The sequence below is a fragment of the Liolophura sinensis genome, chromosome 7, assembly GCF_032854445.1.
Source record: "Liolophura sinensis isolate JHLJ2023 chromosome 7, CUHK_Ljap_v2, whole genome shotgun sequence".
Lineage (NCBI taxonomy): Eukaryota > Metazoa > Mollusca > Polyplacophora > Chitonida > Chitonidae > Liolophura > Liolophura sinensis.
In genome coordinates this window covers 9,822,457-9,847,705 of record NC_088301.1, presented here as the reverse complement: position 1 = coordinate 9,847,705, position 25,249 = coordinate 9,822,457, and the positions used below count along the sequence as shown (strand labels likewise).

The window sequence follows — 25,249 nt, the reverse complement described above, 5'->3', positions numbered from 1 at the left end:
TGACGTTCTGGAGTTTAAATGAGATCCAGTGTCATGACTTTCTGGTTTTTAAATAAGATACAATGTCTTAATGTTGTGGTGTTTAAATGAGATCCAATGTCATGACGTTCTGGTGTTTAAATAAGATACATTGTCTTGATGTTCTGATGTTTAAATAAGATACAATGTCTTAATTTTGTGGTGTTTAAATAAGATGCAATGTCATGGCGTTCTGGTGTTTAAATAAGATACAGTATCATGACCTTCTAATGTTTAAATAGGATAATGATGGATATGTTGCTCAGCAATGCTCACCCCAACCTAAAACGAAGTAACGGAAAGCAAATCCGATCCGTGGAATGTTTCTATGGAGGACCAGGAATTGGTGCAGCGCCTCCATGAACAGGAACGAGAAGGCCGCCAGGTAAAAGAAGTAGAGGAGAAGTCGACCCGCCACACACAGAACCTGGGGACAATGCACAAAAAGACAATATTAAATAGAATAAGGCCACCGATACAATAGATTATAGCCGCAAGGAAAAATACCAACACACTGTACTACCGTAACAACCCAGGACGCGCAACATGGGGGATAATTTTACGTTTGTAACAGTTGAGAAAGGTGTATGCGACGTTATTTATTGGTACTAATAGGCATCTCACTGGTCAAGAACTTGTGGAGTTCTCATTGGACAGTGGAGGGTGAGCCATACTTTGCTGAGCCGTATATGTCAAACACTTTGCTGCGCCATTGGCACCAAGCACTTTGTTGAGCCCTATGTGTCAAACACTTTGTCGCGCCATTTGCACCAAGCACTTCGTTGGGCCCTATGTGTCAAACACTTTGCTGCGCCATTTGCACCAAGCACTTTGTTGAGCCCTATGTGTCAAACACTTTGTCGCGTCATTTGCACCCTGCACTTTGTTGGGCCCTACGTGTCAAACACTTTGCTGCGCCATTTGCACCAAACACTTCGTTGGTCCCTATGTGTCAAACACTTTGTCGCGCCATTTGCGCCAAGCACTTCTTTGGGCCCTATGTGTCAAACACTTTGTCGCGTCATTTGTACCAAGCACTTTGTTGGGTCCTTTGTGTCAAGCACTTTGTCGCGCCATTTGCACCAAGCACTTCTTTGGGCCCTATGTGTCAAACACTTTGTCGCGCCATTTGCACCAAGCACTTTGTTGGGCTCTATGTGTCAAACACTTTGTCGCGTCATTTGCACCCAGCACTTTGTTGGGCCCTATGTGTCAAACACTTTTTCGGGCCATTTGCAACAAGCACGTTGTTGGTCCCTATGTGTCAAACACTTTGTCCCGCCATTTGCACCAAGCACTTTGTTGGGCCCTATGTGTCAAGCACTTTGTCGCGCCATTTGCGCCATATTGTTCCCCCAAAATCAGGTTGATTGAAGTGACCATTGTACAAAAACCACTTTACTCAGCAATTAAAATACAAATGCCGCATTCAAAAAACATGCACACATCACACACGGGGTAAACTCACTCAATTACATCAGGTGTTCTTCTACGATACCACGCGCATTTGACCAATGGAATCGTCTGCTCAATACCATCTGACTCGATAACCGTTTAAAGAGACAGAATATACAAAAACCCGCTAACTAACAAAATAAATAAGTAAATAAATAAACAAGCGTTAGAGGAAGGACCCCCGGAAGCTGTATTAAATGTTATTTGCTTTGAAACTAAACAACATGCAGTTAAACGGTCAATTCTACGATGGGCTTTATGAAAATATGGAAAATGTTGGATGCCAGCAATGTTATACTGAGATTTTGTATTTTGTATTTGTGATGTTTACTAATTGTAATGTCTACTCATGAATCTAGACAAAGAACAACTATTTCCACATAGAAATGGAGAATTTGAGACAGAAAGCTTTTGTGGCGTCATTTACACCTTAACTGATCCACAAAGTCCATTATATAATTCAAAATGTATCGTATTCCATTTTATTTAATACAAACTCTTACAAAACAAGTAAATAAAGAGTGTTGCATATAGTTTTCCATCGTTTTTACTGACGTATTTTATTTACGGAGTATTGTTTCACTATAAAGTTTAACGTTTTCGTTGAGATGGTTTCTCTGGCTATGTGTGGTTTCACTGCGACTGTCACTTATACGATGGCGGCTAGCATTATGGTGGGAGTTTCACTTAAGTCACAGTTTTGTGATCCTGGAGCCTGACTAACTTTCCCCTCGTTAGCACCTCTTTTGTGTGTACCCACTCACCCTTATCCCGTATGGACACTAAATGATCCTACTCTCCAGTCGTACATACAAAAGTTTCCCAGCAAGCTGCGGACGGAGGTGGGTTACCCTGACTTTCCTTACAGGTTAACGATGACCGCCGTCGTTAAAATTAAACATTCTTGAGTATGGCATACCAACTGAACAAACACACGATCAAATAAATAAATAACTAAATAAATAACTAAATAAATAACTAACTAACTAACTAACTAACTAACTAAATAACTAAATAAATAAATAAATCAATAAATAAAATGTAGGTGGGATACAAACCTGTGTATGTGGGTTATACACACAAAACAGTAGAATACTGTTCGCTACAATGATAGATATGACGAAATTGGTGTTGACGGCGTAAATGTCACCGTTCAAATTCCTGAAAAAAGGAAAAGAATTAAAAAATCATCTTTTAAAAATGCGCTTTTTTATGCAAGCTGAGTTAAGGGAAGATTATGCAGAAAAACAGGTGTGAGGTGAATTCAATATCATGGCTTTTCATTGGTCAAAGATGTATTGTCCACACATACAATAACTGACAACTCTTTTAAGGACACTAGCGAAGTGAATCAAAATTTTTCAAAGGATTAATCCTTTGTAAAATAATCTGAATTGCACACACTTGGGGGCTAGCTTTGCGCTAAGAGTTTAACAATTTATTAAGCTTAATCCCTCGACTTTCAATAGAAGCTACACAGAAAATATTCAGAATCAAACCACCATAAGACTAATAGAAACTATGTTTGAAAATACCATTACTTCTTTGTTCTTTCCGTTATTGTTTCTTTTTTGTTCGCCAAAAATAAATGCTCTAAGTGTTGTGGGTAAGAGCATTGACGTCATACTGATATTTCTGTCGCTATAAAGAGGGTTTAATATAGCAATATCTCATCTCTAATGCCTTAATATACATTACATGTATTCAGTTTAAAATAAATTACCCTCAAGTGAATATTAGTGTACTTTATGAGAAGAGTTGATATGACATCATTTGCCCAAAAAAACTACCAATCGGGTTTTTAAAACCGCCATAAGGTACACGCTATTCATTGCATTTAATTGAGTAATTAAAAAAATCTCAAAAACATTCAGTTAGGTGTGACAATTTGCCAGCTATCACACTGTCGGCGCTGCTCTGGTTTTACTCTCTATGCTGTACGTCTTTGATTACATAGTATAATGATGGATGTCTTTTGTGATGAGTGTGAATTTGAAGTGCTCGTTTCCCTTAAGATCAGACTGTTATACTCACTGATAGAAAAGCAGGTGGATGGTTAAGGTGAATACAAGACAACACAAGGCTAGGGCACAGGCTAAGATGAGCAACATTCTGGTAATGGTTCCGCCTGCTGAGTCTGGCTGTGAAACAGAGAACAAGTGCATTTAAACTCAACATTGCCAATATCCTGTACAAGTTTGCACAGTACAATTTTATGAATATTTGTGGAAAGCAAATTATGAGGATGTTTCATTTGTACTGAACGAGTGCTACGCTGTAAACTGTCCCCTTTGTTTAGATCTGATTGTTACGTCACGCTATTTTCAAGAACTGTACACTTTCTAGAAAGAACTTTCCTACCTGTGACTAACAGATATTTATTTACATACAGACACCACCGCCTTGGTGATACGGAATCTTGCTTCATTTCAGTCGTCCGCAGTTTTTCACTTTTGTTAAATTAATTTGCCTCACAATAATGGCGCATATGATTCAGTCTAACAGCTACATACTTCCACAACTTCAAAAATTAGTATCCTAACTCAAACTTGTCACCGACAGCAGTAAAAATGTAGCCCACCCATCATTAAAAGTCTGCTTGATTTGCCCCAAGGTAACAAGTACTAAAAACTGAGTAGAGTGTTTTCATTTGTACGGGTGCATGCTATGTCAGGGACACTACGTCAATGTACGTTAAGTCAGCGACACTGCTTGACTGTACATGTTATGTCAGCGACACTGCTTGACTCCATATGTTATGTCAGCGACACTGCTTCAATGTACATGTTATGTCAGCGACACTGCTTCACTCTACATGTTATGTCAGTGCCACTGCTTCACTGTATGTGTTTCTCTGTCATTTCTTACATCTACAATTACTTTGTCGCTCATGGCAACAGCGACCAGGGCGGAGTACGGGCAGAGACACGTTGTTTTCCAAGAATCCTGACTCAGCGCGACACAGCTGTTCAGCGTCCAGGCACCCTCATAAGGAAACCTTAAAGAGAAAATTACCAAATGACATCCATTTCAAGCAGCAATCAAGGTTTATTTAAAACTCACCGAGAAGCGGACAAACATTACCTGTTTACTAACAGAAGAGGAAACTGATCACCATGTTTTTTTTCTTTCTCTCTTACGTTTTACGTGATAAAACTGGTTTATTTAGATCTGAAGTTTAGATTTAGACAAGATACCAGAGCTGATGTGCCATTTGTCGAACTGAAACAACTTTCCAAACAGTCAATACCTCGATATACGGCAAAGCATGGAGCATCATTTTGGGGCTGATTTCAAAAAGCAAGGTTTGACTTAACAGTGAAAATTTCACGTTTATGCCATCACTGATTCCATTGGTATAGTAGTTAATTGTTAACTCTCGCTCTTCAATCTCCTTATTGTCAATCGAAGGGGCTACAATATATTTGATTGGTGTTTTACGCCTTACTCAAGAACATTTCACTTATACGTTGGCGTCCAGCATTTTATTGAGAAAAAAACCTGATAGATCACAGAGACTCCCGCGACCATGCAGTCATTTTGTTTTAAATTGGAATGGCGTTGGGGCAGAGGTTTGCGCAAACAAATAGTTTATTATGTGCTGTAATTATTTAAATTTATTTGGCTTGATGAACATTTATTATAGCCGCGCTTTTAATGATGTTATGGCTTCTTGTTGCAGGACGGATTTCCACAGCTCTTTTATCTAGTGCTGCTTCACTGAGACGCCTTACTGAAGGCAAGTAAGCCACACCACCCGAGCCATTATACTGATACGGGTCAATCAGTCGTTGCACTATCGCCTTCATGCTGAACCCCAAGCGAGGAAGTTACATTCTGCTAAGAGGAATTTACGAATAAACCCACAAGAGACGGTCTTACACTGATTACGTTTGATTTTTGCTATCATAATGTGGTCATTGCTCTGATTTTAGTTTGCATCCATATCTTTTATATTTTGGCCAAGGAACCTCAAGGTTTTGCCAAGAGACAGTGCTGAAATGGGGTCGTGCTGAAAACTGCTGAATGATGTCATACTTTTCTAAATCAGACAGGGACTGCTGAACGAGGTCACGCTACTCTAAATCACGCAGGGACTGCTGAACGAGGTCACACTAATCTCAATCACGCAGGAACTGCTGAGGAAGGTCATGCTACTCTAAATCAGACAGAAACTGCTGAACGAGGTCACGCTACTCTAAATTATGCAGGCACTGCTGAACGAGGTCACGCTAATCTCAATCACGCAGGAGCTGCTGAGGGAGGTAGTACTACTCTAAATCAGACAGAAACTGAACGAGGTTACGCTACTTTAAATCAGACAGGGACTGCTGAACGAGGTCACGCTACTCTAAATCAGACAGGGACTGCTGAACGAGGTCACACTACTCTAAATCAGACAGGAACTGCTGAACGAGGTCACACTTCTCTAAATCAGACAGGGACTGCTGCTTTGAATCAGAGAGAAACTGGTGAATGAGGTGACACTACTTTGAATCAGAGAGAAAATGATGAACGGGTTCACACTACTCTGAATCAGAGAGAAACTCATGAATGGGATCCCACTACTCGAGATCAAGTCAGAAAGAAATAGGTTTCTAAACTTCATACAGTTTAGATTTATCTTATATTTACAGGACTCAGGTCTACCCAGGTTTGTTGTCAACCAGACGCAGCATACTTTAACTTCAGTCATTAGAGGGATCTTTACATTTGTAGGGACAGTTTACTTTACCGGGTTACACACAGCTTTACAGATATAAAGCACTGGCTTTAGATGGTTCCACAGACCTTTGCGGATATGAAACATTTGCTTTAGAGGGTTCAACAGACCGTGTAAATATAACATATTTGATTTACAGGGTTCCACAAAAATTTGCGGATACAAAGCATTTGCTTTAGAGAGTTCCACAGACTTTTACGGATATAAAACATTTGCTTTAGAGGGTTTCACAGACATTTACGGATATAAAACATTTGCTTTAGAGGGTTCCTCAGGCCTTTGCGAATATCAAACATTTGCCCTTCTGGGTTTCACAGACCTTAGTAGATACAGGACATTTGCTTTACACGGTTCCTCAGGCCTTTGTGAATATCAAACATTTGCCCTTCTGGGTTTCACAGACCTTAGTAGATACAGAACATTTGCTTTACACGGTTCCTCAGGCCTCTGCGAATATCAAACATTTGCCCTTCTGCGTTTCACAGACCTTAGTAGATACAGAACATTTGCTTTACACGGTTCCTCAGGCCTTTGCGAATATCAAACATTTGCCCTTCTGCGTTTCACAGACCTTAGTAGATACAGAACATTTGCTTTACACGGTTCCATAAAATATTAGCAACCCTCTAGGTCACCATGACACAACTCCTGTGAATCTGAACGGGTGTAAAATGAGACAATTGTTTTTTATTTAGCACAACGTTCGTTTGCCTCCGTTATTCCTTTTATAACTGCTATTACTTTTCAGTCACCCACTACTGAATACTATCGCCCTCGTGGCGTCCAAAACAAAAACAAACAAAAAAAAAAAAACACTGCCACAATTATGCTCTTACGTTTTGGTGGTCTGCCATTCAATGCACCTGGTTATATTCCGTCGTTGATCCATATTTATCTGAAATAAAAATCAAAATAAAATAAAGGCAAAACAATGTTGTTGGGCTCTTGCTAAAAGAGAACTGCACGAGACAATGATGATCTCCAAAGTCTACAAGACGGCAAATTGGAGATATAAGGCTGATCAGTAAACAAGGGATCTGTTGAACGATTGGTTACCTCTAGAAAAGGGTTTAGAGCCGATTACAAATTGGCCGGGCTGTTGTATTCTGTTTGAAGAGATAAATAATTACTCCTTAGCGATTTGGGTCAATTATCGACTCCTACTGCCTGAATTATAGCGGATAACGAGCTCTATAGGAATGTGGGATTCAGCTGTCGTAGTTTTAGAGGCCGCTGGGTGGCACAGTGGTGACTTATAGTTCATGCATTAAATAGGTCCAGATATAATATTTTCCTACATTTCTTATTTTTACACGTTTAAAACATGCAATATATGAGTGTATACGTACACGTTGATAATAAAGTGTCAATTTTGTTTTCATTGTAGATGATACAACGAACTGAAAATACATGTATATGAGTGTTCATCTCGATCAAATTGAGGCATTTCTAGACGCTTTCATTTAGGGTTGAAGGAAGCTGTGCCCAGGAAGAGAGGTTGCACAACATTTGTATCTCACTACTTCTCACCTTTGTGCAAAAAGACAAAACAATGTTGTTTAGCTAAAAGAGAACTGCACCTGACAACGAATATAAATATCAAACACGTGTATGCATGTAGATAAATATGTGGCGCTCAGACTGAAGTTGGTGCTGTTTGTCTATGTCAGCTGATTTATAACAAAACCTAACAACAATTAACATGACAGCTGATGGATGATCACAACAGACATGTCTCCGTGAACACAAAAGGTAAAAAATGAACAACAACATACGATGAAGAATACAGCAATGTAAAGACCAGAAAAGTTCATTCACTGTAGATTATCCCATAAAAACAGTAATTTTCAATAAGTCTCTCACCGGCATTCTGTGCTCGACCGTCACGGGCAGCTTCACAGCCGAGGACGATGACCGGATGGCGATCATCTTCCGGGCTTTCTCAGGCAGTGCCAGGAAAATGTCGCTGATTACTGAATACGTCTCCGATCTGAAGTCATAAACCATAAGATGATGCGGTACGATGTATTCCTGTTATATTATCGTTCCTGCTAATACCAGCGTCGTAAAAAAGAAATGACACTTATCCACAGGCATAGCTGTATACGTTATACTATCCGGTGTTATTAGACTTGAAATCGGTCAGTAAATTTACCTTTAGTCTTCGGATAATTATCGGAAAACGGAGACAAGCAGCCATGTTTGCGCGACATCTGGTCTGACGAACACTGCTTTATTAAGTTACACTATATATGTTCACAGAAAAGTCTAGACTTAAGAAAGCTGACAAGAACATTACACAACTAAAGCCGTAGGACAAAACCCAAAATTTATAGTGTTACGAAATCCAGAAATATGGCGTTAAAAAGCCACGAACAGAGCTATGACTAATAGGAACATATGATGAAGCATCTGACTTGCTTCCTGAAAAAAAACACATCATACTCTTTTGGTTTCAAACAGTTTGGGAACTTTTTTATATGCATCTTTTGTATTCAATCACGACATTCAGTTTACTACACGTTTGTATAAAAGGTGTAATGTGTGTGGGCATTTTTGTAAAAGCATATTGGTTTGATTTATTTATTTATTTGATTGGTGTTTTATGCCGTACTCAAGAATATTTCACTTATATGACGGCGGCCAGCATTATGGTGGGAGGAAACCAGGCAGAGCTCGGGGGAAACCCACGGCCATCCACAGGTTACTGGAAGACCTTCCTCCTTACGGCCTGTTGGTTTCACGTAAATTGAATGTAACTAAATGCGGCATTGTAAGAACTTGACCACTGAGGTCGTTGGTTCGAATCCAGCTCTTGCCGGTTAGACTGCTTTGTCTGATACAAGGTGATCTCAAGGTGATTTACGTGGTGGTGGTGTTAAACATCAATCATAAATTAAAAAAAAATATATATATATATACGAGCGTCCAGTTTAGTAGTTCACTGAGAAATCCCTAACTATCAAGATTAGTGGGTGGATTAGTCTTCAGGATCATAACACTGAAAGGTTTGACTTGAGACAATTTATCTGCTGATTCCGTAGTAAGCAATATGTACAACCTACCCTGACATATCTGTTGGAACATCTAATAGGCCGGTGTGCACTTTGATCACATACACAGATACATTGGCTTGTGTCTGATGGTGCAGAAGGTTTGGATGCCCTGGAAATGAAGAGACATTTTGATTGATTTATTTATTTAACAATTGTTTAACGCCATATTCAAGAATATTTCACTTATACAATGAAAGTTATTTTGGGGTGGAGCAAATTAAACCGCCCACTTTTGGTGATTTAGTGACGAACTCTTCACGTGTGAGATATATCAACTTGATTGAAACCAACGATGGAGTCAACTTGATGGAAACCAACGATGGAGTCTTCAGCGAGCTTCAACCAAGGCCACACAGCGAACTTCCACTGCATATCTACACAATAAGAAGCCGCGCAAACTATATATAGAACAATCTTCAGTACATATTAATTTATTTGACTGGTACTCACGGGGGAAAACCGCGACCATCCGCAGGTTGCTGAAGGCCTACCCACGTACGGCCGGAGAAGAAGCCAGTATGAGCTAAACTTGAACTCACATCGACCGCATTGGTGAGAGGCTCTTGGGCCATTGCGGCGCGCTGGCGTGCTAATCCCCCTGGGGTCCCTCATCAGCATACGCACAGAAGAATGTGGTGCCCCTAAGTACCAAGTCAACAGCCGTAGAAAGTTGGTCGTGAGAGTTTTCACATCGTAAGTGTACACAGTGTTAGGCCAATGGTTGCTGTGTATTTATTTTGCACAGTTATATTCCAGTTATCCAATCGAATCCACCGTTCTCAACACTATCAGCAGTTTAATACCTTTAAATTTGCAAAAATATTCAACGGTCCGGGTTACAAATGTGTTGGTTTCTATTACAAAACGCATGAAAATCAGAAAAGCCAAAGGGAAAACCGACATTTTAATGTTTTCATATAACAGTGCGTGTCATTAAACGATAAAAAATTGCCTTTTATTGACTCCCACAATGATTTATTTTTTTATTTGATTACTATTAACGCCATGTTCAAAAACTGTTCACATATGCGAAGGTGACCAGTTTTATGAGAGAAGGAGACTAGAGTGCCTGGGATAATCAACCGACTTTTGGCAATTTACTTTACATACATATGTATCCATACCAGATTGGAGAATGACAAGAATGACAACATGGCTCAAAATAAATATTATGTAACATCTAGTAAAAATGTAAAAAAATTTGTGGAGCTCAAAACGTCGTGCGCCAAGCTAATATTAGAGTGTATGGTGAGTGATCCATCTGTAAGAGAACAAGCGCGAGTTTAACATGGAACAGCCCAGAGAGTCAGCCAAAGTGGTAAAACCGGCATAAGGATGTCAGAAATGACAACGGAACTACCAGATTCCCTCTGGTTGTAAACCTCTTGCACGGTGATTGACACACATGACATACCACTGATGGGTCTCTCTGTCTCGATTTGGCAGTAAAAACTAACTGCAGCTGATAATAAAAATCTGTTATTGTCAAATACATGATGTGGCAGAGTAACTTTTTCTGTGGCCATTGACCTTGTAGTGGTAGCGAATTAGTGCCAAATACACTTCGTACTGACAGAGTTTGTCTGATTCCCATGCCCGTTATGAAGGGTAATACACCAGACACCTATACGTGCTTTTACTACATGGCGACACACCTGCAATGATCTCTCATAAGGCGCTGGGTCTAGTTTCACAAAAATGTCGCGCATGTACGATAATTGCACATATAAGAAAATGATAAGGTGATAGTGACGTGCAAAATATCGTACGACAAATGTACGATGAAAAATGTCGTACCCTGCTTTCTGAAACTGGGCCCCGATATCATATCAAGATCATACGGCCAGTGCTGTCACAGACTTATACAAGGATCACTCAGCTCTTCGCTACGATTAACTTTAGTCTTAGTCTTGACTCTACTCTACAGCTAATCATCCAATCATAATTGACCCGGATGTCTGATCAAGAACCTGCTCAGTGCTAGACCGGAAACTGTGACGTGAACAGAGAGCAAGATAATAGAAACACAAGACAATGATGACCTCCGAAGTCTACAAGACGGCAAATTGGAGACATAAGGTTGATCAGAAACAAGGGATCTGTTGAACGATTGGTTACCTCTAGAAAAGGGTTTATAGCCGATTACAAATTGGCCGGGCTGTTGTATTCTGTTTGAAGAGATGAATAATTACTCCTTAGCGATTTGGGTCAATTATCGATTCCTACTGCCTGAATTATAGCGGATAACGAGCGCTATAGGAATGTGGGATTTAGCTTTTAGAGGCCGCTGGGTGGCACGGCGGTGACTTGGTTCATAGCTCATGCATCAAATAGGTCCAGGTATAATATTTTCCTACATTTCTTACTTTTACACATTTAAAACATGCAATATATGCGTGTATACGTACACGTTGATAATAAAGTGTCAATTTTGTTTTCATTGTAGAATTCTACAACCAATTGAAAACAATTCTACAACCAACTGAAAATACATGTATATGAGTGTTCATCTCGATCAAATTGAGGCATTTCTAGACGCTTTCATTGAGAGTTGAAGGAAGCTGTGCCAAAGAACAGAGTTTGCACAACATTTGTATCTCACTACTTCTCACCTTTGTGCAAAAAATCTATCCTTCATGGTTAAAACAATAACTTAATTTTGTTTTACGAGAACTATTTTACATCCTGACATAGAATAAATAAATGCCACCTTGATCTGTGTTGCGGCAGTAGTGTAGTACCGTGTAATATTTTTGGACACTTAGGTCGAGGGGGATATGTGTTCTCCATTGTTGATCCCCAAAACAGATACTGTGTGTCTACAGTGCATACAGTGAACCACCCGCATGTCCTAGAACCCAGTTTGCTTTGAGCCAATGATTCAGATCGAAGGTACACATGTCGATCGGATTCAGTCTGATCCACTCCATTTCAGCGTTGGGCCAAATTCCCGTCTTACCGCCTCACCCTATTATAGGAGTATGTAACTCAACAGAAAATTCTCTACCAAATTTTTGCAATTAAGATTAGGAAGAGTTCAACAAAGAGCTCACTAAAGCGCAAAACTAACTGTCGCAACTAAAACGTCGTAAGGCAGGGTTTGCATTAAGCGCTGCAAAGAATTTACGTTTGTTATGAAGTATAGCGTTCACATTTAACTGCTTTACCATAAATGGATTACCCACACCGAGCGTTATCTTGCAGAGGGCACAGCTGATTTTTACCACGGGTCAAATACTATACAAGATACACTTCAACGGGTTTGTTCGCGGAATATCTGACGCTTGTAATATGATACCAGACAAATGAGAAAGTCTCTTGTAAATACAGAAATGCCATATACAATCAGCAAGCAATGTTACGTTGGCCTAAGTTGTCAACACCTGTCTCATTAGATTGACAAGTTCAACTGAAAACATCCTGAAATCAAATTCCATCATCTTTTCCGTATTAGCGGAAGGTCATGGTTCCCAGGTATGGTATTTGGTTGGCTGCTTGTTTACCTTAGGACACCTAACAAAGCCGAATACTTGACAGATCTATGCCATAACTTTAGTCCGAACTTGGTGTATTGCTTGCTGAGAGTTTCCTAATGGGTTTCATTATTAGATCACTCTTATTAACAACTATTGGAATACACACGCATCTCAGTGTGTTTCCATAGCACATCATTCCACAATGTATGGTAGAATTCCACAAAGAATCAGCACTAAAGGATTAAAGTGACAGAATGCCTTCTTGACTCAAGGCTGATACAACTTAAAACTGCTGGAGAGACCCATAAAACTTCATACTGATGTGACATCTTTATGCAAATCCAGATCGTAAGCAAACGAAATATTTGTTATTCTGTAACGACTGAAGACAGTGAATTCCGTATTCCCTATTCAGGCAGACGTGATGATGGAGTATTGTCAGGGCCGTGGATAACATTAACAAACAGGCAATAAACGATCCGCCGGAGAAGATATCTTACAACGCAAATCCATGTAGCCCAACAGAGGCAATTTAAGCTTCCGCCTTAGAGCATATCTGTTTCCGATAAACAAAGGCGTAGCTTGACAGAGTACACCCCGTTTTTTCCAGTGGTAATGCGGTTTGTGATTTGTCACGATAATCCCCATGCATTGCAGAACACAGAGGGAGCCGACAGACGTGTGGTGAGATAAAGAAATACCATACACAGATGAAAATCGTAAAGGTAAAGTAAATGATTAAATGGCGATTTTGGATACCGCAGTTCTTATGCGCTTGAAATCATGAAAAGATCGTCGGGTGCAGAAATGTTTACAGTACTTGTGTATTTACCTGATTGTTCCACGCCATACTCGTTAGCTTTTCTCTCAGGAGTGGGGAGTAAATAACTGGCTTTCGACAAGTACTCGACAGACTTTATGAATTGATGTCACATACGAACAATCAAGGGCTGGATTCCAACTGGTGACGTTACGGCTAAGCGACTGGTGGGCTACAATAAGACCAGCGATTTAGAAGAATGAGCCAGTAGACACTTCATAACAATGAGCTGTCATTTCTTCCGTTTGTTTGGCAATGCGACATCCAAAGGATCTTTGACCAGGCGTTTTGATACTGCCTCAGTCAGCAATCATTTCAATGATCTGGCTGCATCTGGGCTAATTGGGGCATTTGCTGGTGTAATAGATGACGGCTAAAGTTCACAGCAAACAACCTCGTTTTAACCTACTGCAAACACAACCCACAAATTATCTACCAGGGAGATGCTACACTTTATACCAACACTGACGCCGCCGTTGAAACACTGTAACATGGACCATTTATTCCAATACGGTTACAAAACTTCATACCAACACTGTCGTCGCCGTTGAAACACTGTAGTACCGACTATTTGTTCCAGTACGGTTACAGGACTTTGTTGGGGAAAATTGCTACACAACTCTTGGCTGTCTGTGATGTAGCACGCATTCGGAGTCACGTGTGTCCATAAACCAAATACAACATTGTTGCACAATGTGCATCATAGGCATGTGCATGAAACACGATGCGACAAATAACCTGCAGTGTTAAAATCCAAGAGAAAATAATCACTTCCACATTCCTTCGGTGGAACAAGATGGCAAGCCGCCATTGTGAAGTTCACTGGCAGCCATAACACAACGACCGACCGTCATTCGATCATCTTGCTTTCGTAAATGACTAGGTGTTCTCTTACACATGATGGTTTGGGATTTCCCAATAGGCTAACCATAATTCACACGCGCTGAAGTGTTTGTGTCTTGACTCAAGATGGATGTTGAGTGACACAACATATGGGTCGATGGCCAAAAATGTCATTACTGGGGTACAGCGTTGAGATGGGTTACAAGGCTAACATATATTTGCCCTCTGCGATCCATTTTTCTGTGTTAAGGCCCTCTGCTGGGTTTCGTTGAAGGGCAAATGTACCTGTTTGCAGCTCATAACCATATAAGCTCAGAGTTGATGACTAAAGATTATGTTGGGAATGCCTATTGCGCATCTGTGGATGCTGACTTTCCGCTTCTTCACCATACCTGAGTTTTGCACAAACGCCAGAGTCCCTAGCACCGAATCATGCACTGGATTCGTACAATACTTGCACTCGGCTCCACTGGACCGGCCTGGCATCAATGTGATGAGAATCCCAGGACTGCAAGAACGTCCGAAGAACAGGTGGGAAACTCCCTGGTTTCGTTATTAATGGCACACAATACTTCCAAGTTTCCACAGATTTAGTCGGAAAATTTAATATTTATTGAAATATCGATACCACGAGAAACACGTGTTGTTTATGGGCTTCATTTCGCCCGTCCATATCCGTTGTAAATGATTTGTCCTTTCCTAATGACAAATAAATATGCTATTTCGAAATTAAAGATTTACGCTATGTAGCAAATTTGGTTCACATTTTCTGACCCAAGGCGGCTTTCCTTACCCAGATTTGTAGCTTAAGTACGACTAATTCAAGCATTAACACGCTACAGTTTGCTGTAACAGCGTCAAGGCGGGGAGAACCCCGTTTAAACCCGTCCAATCAATGAAGGCACGAGGCTTACAGCAAATGTATTCCATTTGCCATTCTGCGATGATCTAAAAAACCATTCAACGTGTACAATTGAATTCCGGTAATTTTCATTACTTTCATCCAAAAATTTTTCGGAGTCACATAAATGCGATGGTAACTTTTAGAACCTTAACTCGTTTGACATCTTTTAAATTATAGTATTTCTCCATTCAAATCTAAGAGCCTTACTATAGACGTTAATTGATGTACACCTACTTGTGTCTGACATGTTCTTAACTGAAATTGTTTTATGACATCAAGAGAGGGAACAAACTGCACGTGAGCTTCACTCGGAAGAGTCCGTTGAACACTGTTTTGGCTGATTGGCTGGCATACAATGTTGTAACTTGACGGAACCTACAGACTGAGTCAGTAGACGGGAATGAATAAATGCTTCGAGTTTTACGTAGTACTTGGCAATTCTTCAGTCATATGACGACCAGGAGTCCTTAGGAGTGTGTACATACAATGTGTTCTATTGTGGCAAGGCATGTAAAGGCCACCAAAATGCTGCCGTCACTAAGGTATCATGCCGAAAACACTAGACATGACACCCGACCCAGTCACATTATACTGAAACTGGGCCAACCAGTCATGTCTCCTTGTTCTAACCTCTCAGTGCTGAGTGCCAGGATAGGCAGCAGCAAGTACCACTTTCAAAGCCTTTGGTATTACCCGACCTGGGTTTGAACCTGACGTCTGCCGACTTCGGGGCGGACGCTCTAAGTATCAGACCATCAAAGCGGTCGACGGGAATGAATGTTAAGACACAGTTTATGGTAATCTACCCAATTCCTACTTAATCTGTATCTTTGTGTTATAGTGACTTTCCATAGCATACCACTCGGTATCGTGCTGACGTCTTCTCCCAAGTCCTGACCCATAGTTCCCTTTGCCTCTGATGGGGTATGATATCCCTGGATCATGTGCGTGAAGGCTACAATACAACACGGTTGAGTGATTAACACAGTTAATTGATTCGTTGATTGGAATGACATGGTGGCAATACGTGGATTTCAAGATTCGGCGTCACGAAACCAGACATCTCCCTTTTATACATAATGTCCTCGATTTGCGGCACACAAGAGCTAATCAGTGCATTTCAACATGAGCAGGTGTATACAATCAATAATATTATCCATATTATAATTATAATAACAATAATATTATCGATTATTTTTATTCCTTTAAATATGTAGTTTATAGGATTTATTAGGTGACTTAGTAACTTCCTCAGTCATCTCTGTTGTGGATATTTTTCTATATTGTATATCTCCGCATATATTAATTCGCACTGATTTGTCCTCTCGTGCCGTTAAGCGGCGACATCGCGGTTCCAAGGGACGTCACTATGATGTCATAAAATGGAAACTCGAAATTCACGTATTATTTATTTATACTGATGTTTTATGCCGTACACAAGGCCCTTTCCATTATATTGCTACAGTCGAGTTTGTTGGCCCGGAAAACCGGGCGCATACAGCTCAAAATAAGCCATCGTCCCTGTCAAGTACCTGACAAACTCACTGACATACAAACCAGCTGGAACTGTACAGGAACACTGCTCTCGTTTATCACGGAGTATGGTCGGCTTCCGGCACACCTCATTAGCATGTGTTCGCAAACGAAGGCCCGGTATGGGGCGTACAGTTACTTCAAACTAAAACATGACATTTGGCTTAAACCATATACCCATATGTGACTGTATGTGGTGTGTCCAAGCTTTGTCTGACGGCACACATACGGAAGACGGAAGTGCACCGTTATGTTGTCATGAAGAAAGCTGGAGCAGGCGTTCGTGTGAACAGACTTGTATATCAAAGATTTATGGCTAGGGTATACTGTCTCAGACAATAATTAATACCTGGAGCATTTTTCACAGGATATAACTGGTATGGAGCGCCCGTGGTGGCATATATGCATATGCATATAATACTATATCTCTTTCCTGCCATGGGGATCTAAAGCGGTTAACGTGTTGGTGTAGGGCCATGACTCCAGTACCCGTCGCCAATGCCGGTCGCTGTGACTGTAAGTCGAGCTCATGCTTGCTTCCTTTCCGATCGTATCAGGGAAGGTCCTCAAGCAACCTACGGACGGCCGTGGGTTTGCACCGGTTTCCTCCCACCATAATGCTGGCCGCCATCGTACATGTAAAATATCCTTAAGTGTGACTTAAAATTCCAATGAAATAAGTAAGAAAAATAAATAATGGATACATAATGGTAAAAGTGGGTTCCTTACCAATTCCAGCAGTATGAAGAGATTCGCCCGAGGCTATGCCCAAAGTTCTTCTGTCTTGGACTAGCAACAGTTTGATGATGTGAATAAACCAATATAAAACTTGTAGTTCCTGAGAGAGACAGAAATGATAATCCATAATTTCACAGGAAGTTGAATACAGTCGTTGAAGGAAGAAATGAATATATCCGTACATCGTCAAATACATTTATTTGCTTGACTGGTGTTTTATGCTGTATACTCAAGAATGTTTCACCTGTACGACGACGGTCATCATTATGGTGGGAGGAAACCGCCAAGAGGAATGAAACGTTTTCTAACGTTTCATTTTGAATATTGTTTTTCGTTTATGGCTTAACATCAGATTGTAAATACATCAAGCAAGCAATTATGGGAAAAAGAATTTATTAAAATATAGTCTAATCAATTGGATACGATCACAGTCGCGTTATCTGCTTAAATTCTGATAAAATTGCCACAGATATGTTTGTTTATTGTTGTTTCACGCCATGTCCAAGAATTTTTGCTTATACAACAATGGGAAGCATATTATGGCTTGGAGAAATCGGAGAGCTCAGAGGAAACCACCGACCTTTGGAAAGCGATATTTCCACATCTGGCGAATGTCATATTGTTGGAAGGCAAGTCGTTTTCACCCAGTGAACTTCATGAAAGACTGCTCGAGGAGCACTACTGGCTGCTTTTTGTCACCAAAGTCCCGAAAACAATGGAAAGGGAAACCATTTAAATTTCATCCCTCGAAATGGTACTGAACAAATGTTTCGTGTTATCCAGCGTCTCTCCGATCCGCTACTATCAGACTTAAAAGGTACCTCCATTCAGCTCGCTACGATGTGAGTGGAAAATTGGCGATGTGGCGCTAAGCCACAATCATTCATTCATTTAAGATATGATTTGATTTGATTGGTGTTTTACGCCGTACTCAAGAAAATTTAACTTATACGACGGCGGTCGGCATTATGGTGGGCGGAAACCGGGCAGAGAGACTCCTGGGTCATTACGGTGCGCTAGCGCGCTAACCACGGAGGCTCCCCATTCATGTAAGACGCGCCTCTGACGTATTGAAAGACAGATATGCTTACCCTGGATTCTTCCACCGTAGCTGAATGGCTAAATGTCATTATTTTATCCAAAAGCCATAGTGCTCTCTACAACATACAATGAATTATTAGACTGCTAGATTTGCATAGGCAATTTACATTCTGACAGAACTCAATTACGTCAGAACATGAAATGGAGTTTATGACGTCAACCTTTGGCAAAAAGTTATAGCTTCAGTCTTGCTGCACAGTTTCGATGATAAAGTAGTTTGACATCACGCACGATTTAAAGACGCAATATTATCTATTTATATATTTCTATGGTTTTTTAGATATAACTATGGCAACAGTTTCCCTTTCACAATAATTAAAAAATACGAATCCAAGTGTTTCATTGCTAGGATAGATCTTGTACTTGTACGGTATTGTCCCGAAGTCCTTATTAACATTTTGCGTTGATATGGTTGAGACACTATATACATTATGTTATGTAGTGAGATGGAGAGGCTATGCACAGTGATTTACCCTAGTGGTAATTTTTTCGCAGACATTGTATGTCTCATAACTAAAATTAATATTGACTACGGATTATCTTTAAATTGAAACCGAAAAATGAAAAACAAATACCGAATATACATTTATTAATAATAAAAAAGGTAGGTCTTCGATGCTACAAATCTGAAAATTGTGGTTGATTATTTTACCTTTAAAGGGATGGTAAAGTTTTCCAGTTCATTTCCTTTTGATTTGAATTTGTAGTTGTGCTCCAGTAACTGGTAAAGGCTTTTTATTGCCCCGTTCAAATCGCCCATGAAGACGGTCCCCTCCGTTCTGTTAATGAATTCCAGCAGAAAGTCAAACAGCTCGAATGAGGTGGAGTGTTGATAGCCCAACAGAAAAGAGTCTAACTGGAACAAGAAAACAAACACGGGAAGCCGCTCAGCCAATGCGTCAAACAAAAGCTGAACACACGTTGTGAAAACATGAGACAACGTCAAGGTAGTTCATAACGCCTGTAGTCCCGTGAGTACTGCTATTTCAGGTGTCCTTGGACTTTCTTGATTTCATCTTCATGATACTGGGCATGTGACACTTCCGCCAGTCTGACAGAATCGCAGGGTCATTAGAGGGTGTTAGTGGTGCTGTTGCCGGGGGTTGGGAGAGGGTGGTGTTTTCTAGCTGAAGATGCGGTTTTTCGCTGTGGTACGAGATTACAGTTCCGTTTTACCACTAATACCCCTTCAAAGTAGTGGGTAGCGGGACGTGGATCATCTGTAATATGCGCCAATACGAACACACTGACATACGAGGTACGGGCTCAATCCCGGCCTTAGACAATATAATGGAAGACTAACAGAAAAGAGAGTTAAACCAGAGCATCAATAATTGATCAATGGACGCACATTTAACCAGTGAAATACGGTCTCTCTTGATGGTGCATCTTATCTGAACTATGTTTGTACAAAGACAAAAACGGTTTCCTCTCGCGCAGACCTCACAACAATAGTGGAATAGTTGATAACATTTGACATTGTAAATTATCCTTACTTGGAAAAGAATGTGCTGAAGGGCCCCGCATATGGCCTGTACATATCTCGCCCTACAGCATTTCTTAGATCCTGTGTGTTGTGTGACGATTTCAATCAAGGTCAAAATACTCCACGAAACACCTTCACTCTGAAATCTTAAGTTTTACAATGAGTATAACTTTCTGGTAAGTAAGTATTGAGAAAACATCCAGAACCTCTAGTCCTCTGCGTCATGATTGTGTCTAATTCCGCGTAAACCAGAGAATTCATTGTAATGAAATAGATGGTCACGCTGCATATATGAACAGTTGCAATCAAAGCACAACTGAGATATATATTTTATTATCGACAACTTATACACCAACATAGCTCGCGATTTGAATACTCGTTCACCTAGAAAATACCTTCTCCCAGAACATGACAGCTTCTCATGATTTCGTTCTTAAAATACTTTCTTAATTCTTTGGTTGTTTGTGCTAAACTTCGATTATTGACCTCGAACGACCACCTTGGTTGACGCCTGGTATATGGTTGTCTGTTTCGAGGCAAAGACGTCTGTCAGTTTACCTCAGTTTTATTATAATTGTTCCTTTAAATGCTTAACTAGTCGGAAATTACACGATGCCTCGGCTTGAATTCGGTAAAAAATGCAGTGATTTGTTCGACGTTACTGCTCTAGAATTACTGAAAATGTCGTGTTGTCATCATAGCTAATAACATGCAATAACATTAAAACGATGCAGAGGGACCAGGCTTCAGAGATGCTTGGTTCTCCAACAAGGAATTTCTAGATTCCGTTATAATTGTTCTTGGAACCTTGGTGACAATAAGCGGTCGATGCCATTGGTTGAGTGGTTTTTGCCGTGGCCTTATGTTATATTCGATGAAGACCACTTGTCTTCCCCCAATATGGGTTTGGAGATTTGCACCGTACACGTGAAAATGGTCCTCAGTAACCTGCAAATTATGGTTGATTTAACCCGGGCACTCAGGTATTCACCACTTATAAAACTGGCCATCATTAAAACATTACTAATGGGTCAGATCGAGGTCACCGCCTGGTTGGTGGTGTTTGGTCTAAGTTTTAGCTAGGCTGGTGCTGTGTCTGTCACCATATTGTAGGAAGAGAGCAATCAATGATAATAAAAAAATAAAGCTGTTTTTACGTTAGGGCCTGACTAATCAAAACTGCTTGAAAATATTGACGTGGGTGTTCATGGGAACTCCCGTATGGAGACACAAGATAAAATATAAAATAAAATGTATAGATCGCTGTCTCAACGAAGGCAAAGGAGGTCTTATCACGTGGTGCAGAACTGCTTACCTGATTGGATATGTCCAGGAACTCTTCAGACTGACATCCCGCTTGATTGACTTTTGACCAGGAGCATGGCTTTGTGGCTTCACCGTAACATTGGCAATAGCGCTTGGTAAACCCTGAAACAAGAAACATGTGGGATTTGATTGGACTGTTTGGTTGATTAATTGATTGACTGATTGACTGATTAATTGACTGATTAATTCATTGACTGATAGGCCCATTGGTTGATTGGTTGAATAATACATTGGTCGGATTACTGGGGTGTGAGGGTGCAAACAAGAAACATATCATTCAAGCTCTGCCCTTTTCAAGAGCAAAACCAAGAGCAAATCCGTTAACGCTATATGGCACAATCCCACTAGCTGGATTCCAACATCTAGGAGACCGCATAAGTCAAGCGTCTGTCGTTTGCAACATACATGCATCGATACATGCGCAGTACGATTTTAAGAACGACGTGATATATGTATGACATGAGTGACAGTTACTTAACAAGCTCTACATAAGGTAAATTCACAACAGGTCAGATATCTTCGGTTACGTGTGACCATTCTCCCGTTATCGGATTGTCCTACCTGTTCTGTATGTTTACTTATTTATTTATCTGATTGGTGTTTTACGCCGTACTCAAGAATGCTCTATAGTTTTAGTCTCTAAGCTTTAGTCTTTTCACCTCACAAAGACAATAACGAGAACTTCTCCTCTATTCATTGTGACAGGTAAATATCCAGCCGCTTCTTCAAATATTAATCAGACAAGTGTCGTTCAGTGCATAGCGAATGTTACCACGATATCGCCGGACTCGTGGTCCACGGGTAATTGTACGCATGAGAGCACATTTCGTGGAATTCCGAATACCGAAATCCCGGGCAACAGCTCATTGATACCTCTAACACCTGCTGTTCACGGTACCAGGCACAATCACAGAAAATGATTTAGTACAGTCCAATTTGGACCAGGCGACAAGTTTATTCGTTTTTGCCCTTGCCTCGGAGTCAGTTGTAAGCAAAGATATGTAATTGGACACAATCCTTTGTTGGTTCCCACACGAGATGAACTCTGATACGTGCACCAAACAGAGAATCGAAAAAATGTGTTTGAACCAAATTAGCGATATAATTGCACATGTTACTTAGGCAGCATATGTTATGGCTCTATTGATTATTTACACCTGCGAATGGTGGTGGGATTCCTCTGGGCTCTTCCTGTCAGAATGCATTTCCATGTATTCCTCTTCCAAAGCTTCCAGAAATCTAGCGCAAGCGCTGTAAAGTTTATTTCCGTACCGTATAGAAATATTTCAGGCCGTAGTTCTTAGTTTTAAAAAATTACTTTAAGCCAACAGACATATACTCAGACTAGGATCTAACGGAAATCCTGATTAAAATAACGAGGAGTATTACATGTAGAAAATTGAACACTGACTAACTACAGATTATTAACTCATCGATACTTGTCATTTCTGTATTATATACAAACATAATGTGAAAGCCTAATATTTGAGAATGTAACCAGTAAAGTACGTAAACAGCGTTTACTGTTTTCACCCCTGCTGATTATATTCTAACAAAATCGTCTCGTCTGTTAAGTATTTATGACTGTACGCCCGTGAAAAATTCCTTTTCATGACAACCGTACCGACATCGTACAAAAGGATTCCTTTCGTTAAGCTGGAGTCCCCGGCTTTGGGAAGATAAATCATACTGCTTGGTTGGGCGCGTGGCGCATGCAATATACAAGGAAAGCTGTTCGTAAGCGTCATTGCTCGATAATTCTGCGTGATATACATGATATAGGTAATACCGCAAACATCACGTGTATAGTACATGCTGTATGGGTAACGTGTACCCAGTGTGCCCGGTTGTTCAAAACTGGTTTAAGACTTAATACCAGATTTATGTTTAAGCCAAGTCTTCAATTTTGTACTTATCCTAAAAACAATTGTGAAACATTGTATTAAATATAGACTAAAACTGCTGTTGTTATACTTTGACTTTGGAGAGCGTCACTGGATGCTGAGCTTGGCTAAAAATTTAAATATGAAATATGACTAAATACCAGGATTAGCTAATACACTTTCGAACAACCGGGCCGAGGACATGTTGTATTGAGCCCGTATACAGGAGACGTTGAATGGAGCATTAAATAGGACATGCTGTAGGGAGCATTGTATAGGACATGCTAAATGCAGCACATGAACGGAGCATGCGTACTGTATGCATGCTGTATGAATCTCGTACGTTGTGTGGATCATATTAAGGGCATACTTTATGGATGACGATGTTTAGTGCATGCTGTACCAAGCATGCAGGACGCATATAGTACGCGCTGAATGGAGCAAGACATGCTGACCGAAGGAGTTAGAACGCCAGTGCGCCGCAATGACCTAGAAACCTCTTAGCAATGCGGTCGCTGTGAGTTCAGCTCATCTGTCCAACGCATCCTCCCTGGCCGTACGGAAGGACTTTCAGCAATCAGCTGGATGATCGTGGTTTCCCCGAGCTGTGCCCGGTTTCGTGCCACCATAACGCTGGCCGCTGTCGCATAAGTTAAATATTCTTGAGTACGGCGTAAAACACCAATCAAATAAATACATCACTATACTCGAGAAAACAGAACACGCCTCAACCAATCATACTGATCTGACGTCCAGTCAACCAGATATCCTTCTGGTAAATGGCACAACAAGACAGTACCTAAACAGTAGTTTTAAGACTTCACTCATACCTCATATCGGGATGGGGAGTATGCATTTACCTGGACAGGACCTGAAATGATATCAAGCTTACCTAAACAAGAACGACAACACTGAAATATATCAAAAATGCTGGACACCGTTTTCTTACCTCTGGATTTTTGCGGACAGCGGTGTTCATCAAAGCCGTCAGGAGCAGTGGACACCCAGCGCGTTCCGCCCAGAAACTCCTCCTTGCACATGCGCTCACTGTCGTTCCCTAATGTCAAGAAATCAAAATATCTGAATGACACAACGTAATCAACGGATCCATCACCCTCAGATTCTTACTGATTACTGAGTTATGCTCTTGCTCTAAAGGTGTCTTACTCTGTAGGGGCCCTGTTGGTGTTTGAGGTTAAGTGGAACCATTTTCAACCCTTTTGTAGCTAGAACTAAAACAAAATACAATGCTGACCTGCTGTGAATTATTTCAAGTTTCCATAATGTATAAAAAATGCTGCTTGCGCTGCCTGAATGTGATCACGTGCTCTACATGTGTGTTCGGGTAAGGTGGATTAATTTCTACCATTTTGTAGCATAAGCAGGTTTTACTTTGAAGCATGACTGTGTTTTACATATGGAGAGTTGACGAGCATGGTTGCATTCATGGAGATGCCAGTAACGTATTTGTAAGTAAATGCTTGTTTGCTGGCTGTGGCTGTGTTGAGTTAAACCAGTGATGTTGCGTCACTGAAGATTTAATTTGCTGTTAACGAAGAGTTTTCACGGAATAATGAAGACAGAATACAGAGCGAGCCATGAACATTCAACTGAATAAACTCAGTATTTCAGTGGTGTCTCACACCGTACTTATTTCCGTATATGATACCATGTCGTTACTAGGTGAAGGAAGCCTCATAATAGCCCACTGGAAACACGGGCGGAAATAAACCCGCGAGCTGTCCGGTAACAATGGTAATAAACAGTCAGAAATTGGAAAATAAATTAGCAATTAAAAGTGAAAACATTTTATGGTGGCCGTAACTATCGGCAATATTTACGACAACGGTGGGCACAGGCAATGGTTGACATTTAACTTTCCTCATT

General features: G+C 40.5%; 1 protein-coding gene across 1 annotated transcript in view; it reads right to left on the bottom strand.

The window, feature by feature from the left end:
* Positions 1 to 25,249, bottom strand: part of LOC135471372 (adhesion G protein-coupled receptor B1-like) — a 39,768-nt gene that overhangs the window by 13,968 nt on the left and 551 nt on the right. The window contains exons 2-14 of the mRNA XM_064750583.1: positions 24,312 to 24,419; positions 21,469 to 21,581; positions 19,320 to 19,523; positions 18,658 to 18,723; positions 17,558 to 17,666; positions 16,155 to 16,250; positions 9,262 to 9,361; positions 8,060 to 8,186; positions 7,033 to 7,091; positions 4,342 to 4,471; positions 3,508 to 3,614; positions 2,532 to 2,634; positions 295 to 445 (exon numbers count right to left, since the gene is read on the bottom strand). Of these exons, the coding sequence (XP_064606653.1) occupies positions 295 to 445; positions 2,532 to 2,634; positions 3,508 to 3,614; positions 4,342 to 4,471; positions 7,033 to 7,091; positions 8,060 to 8,186; positions 9,262 to 9,361; positions 16,155 to 16,250; positions 17,558 to 17,666; positions 18,658 to 18,723; positions 19,320 to 19,523; positions 21,469 to 21,581; positions 24,312 to 24,419 (1,473 nt within the window). The remainder of the gene's footprint in view (positions 1 to 294; positions 446 to 2,531; positions 2,635 to 3,507; positions 3,615 to 4,341; positions 4,472 to 7,032; positions 7,092 to 8,059; positions 8,187 to 9,261; positions 9,362 to 16,154; positions 16,251 to 17,557; positions 17,667 to 18,657; positions 18,724 to 19,319; positions 19,524 to 21,468; positions 21,582 to 24,311; positions 24,420 to 25,249) is intronic.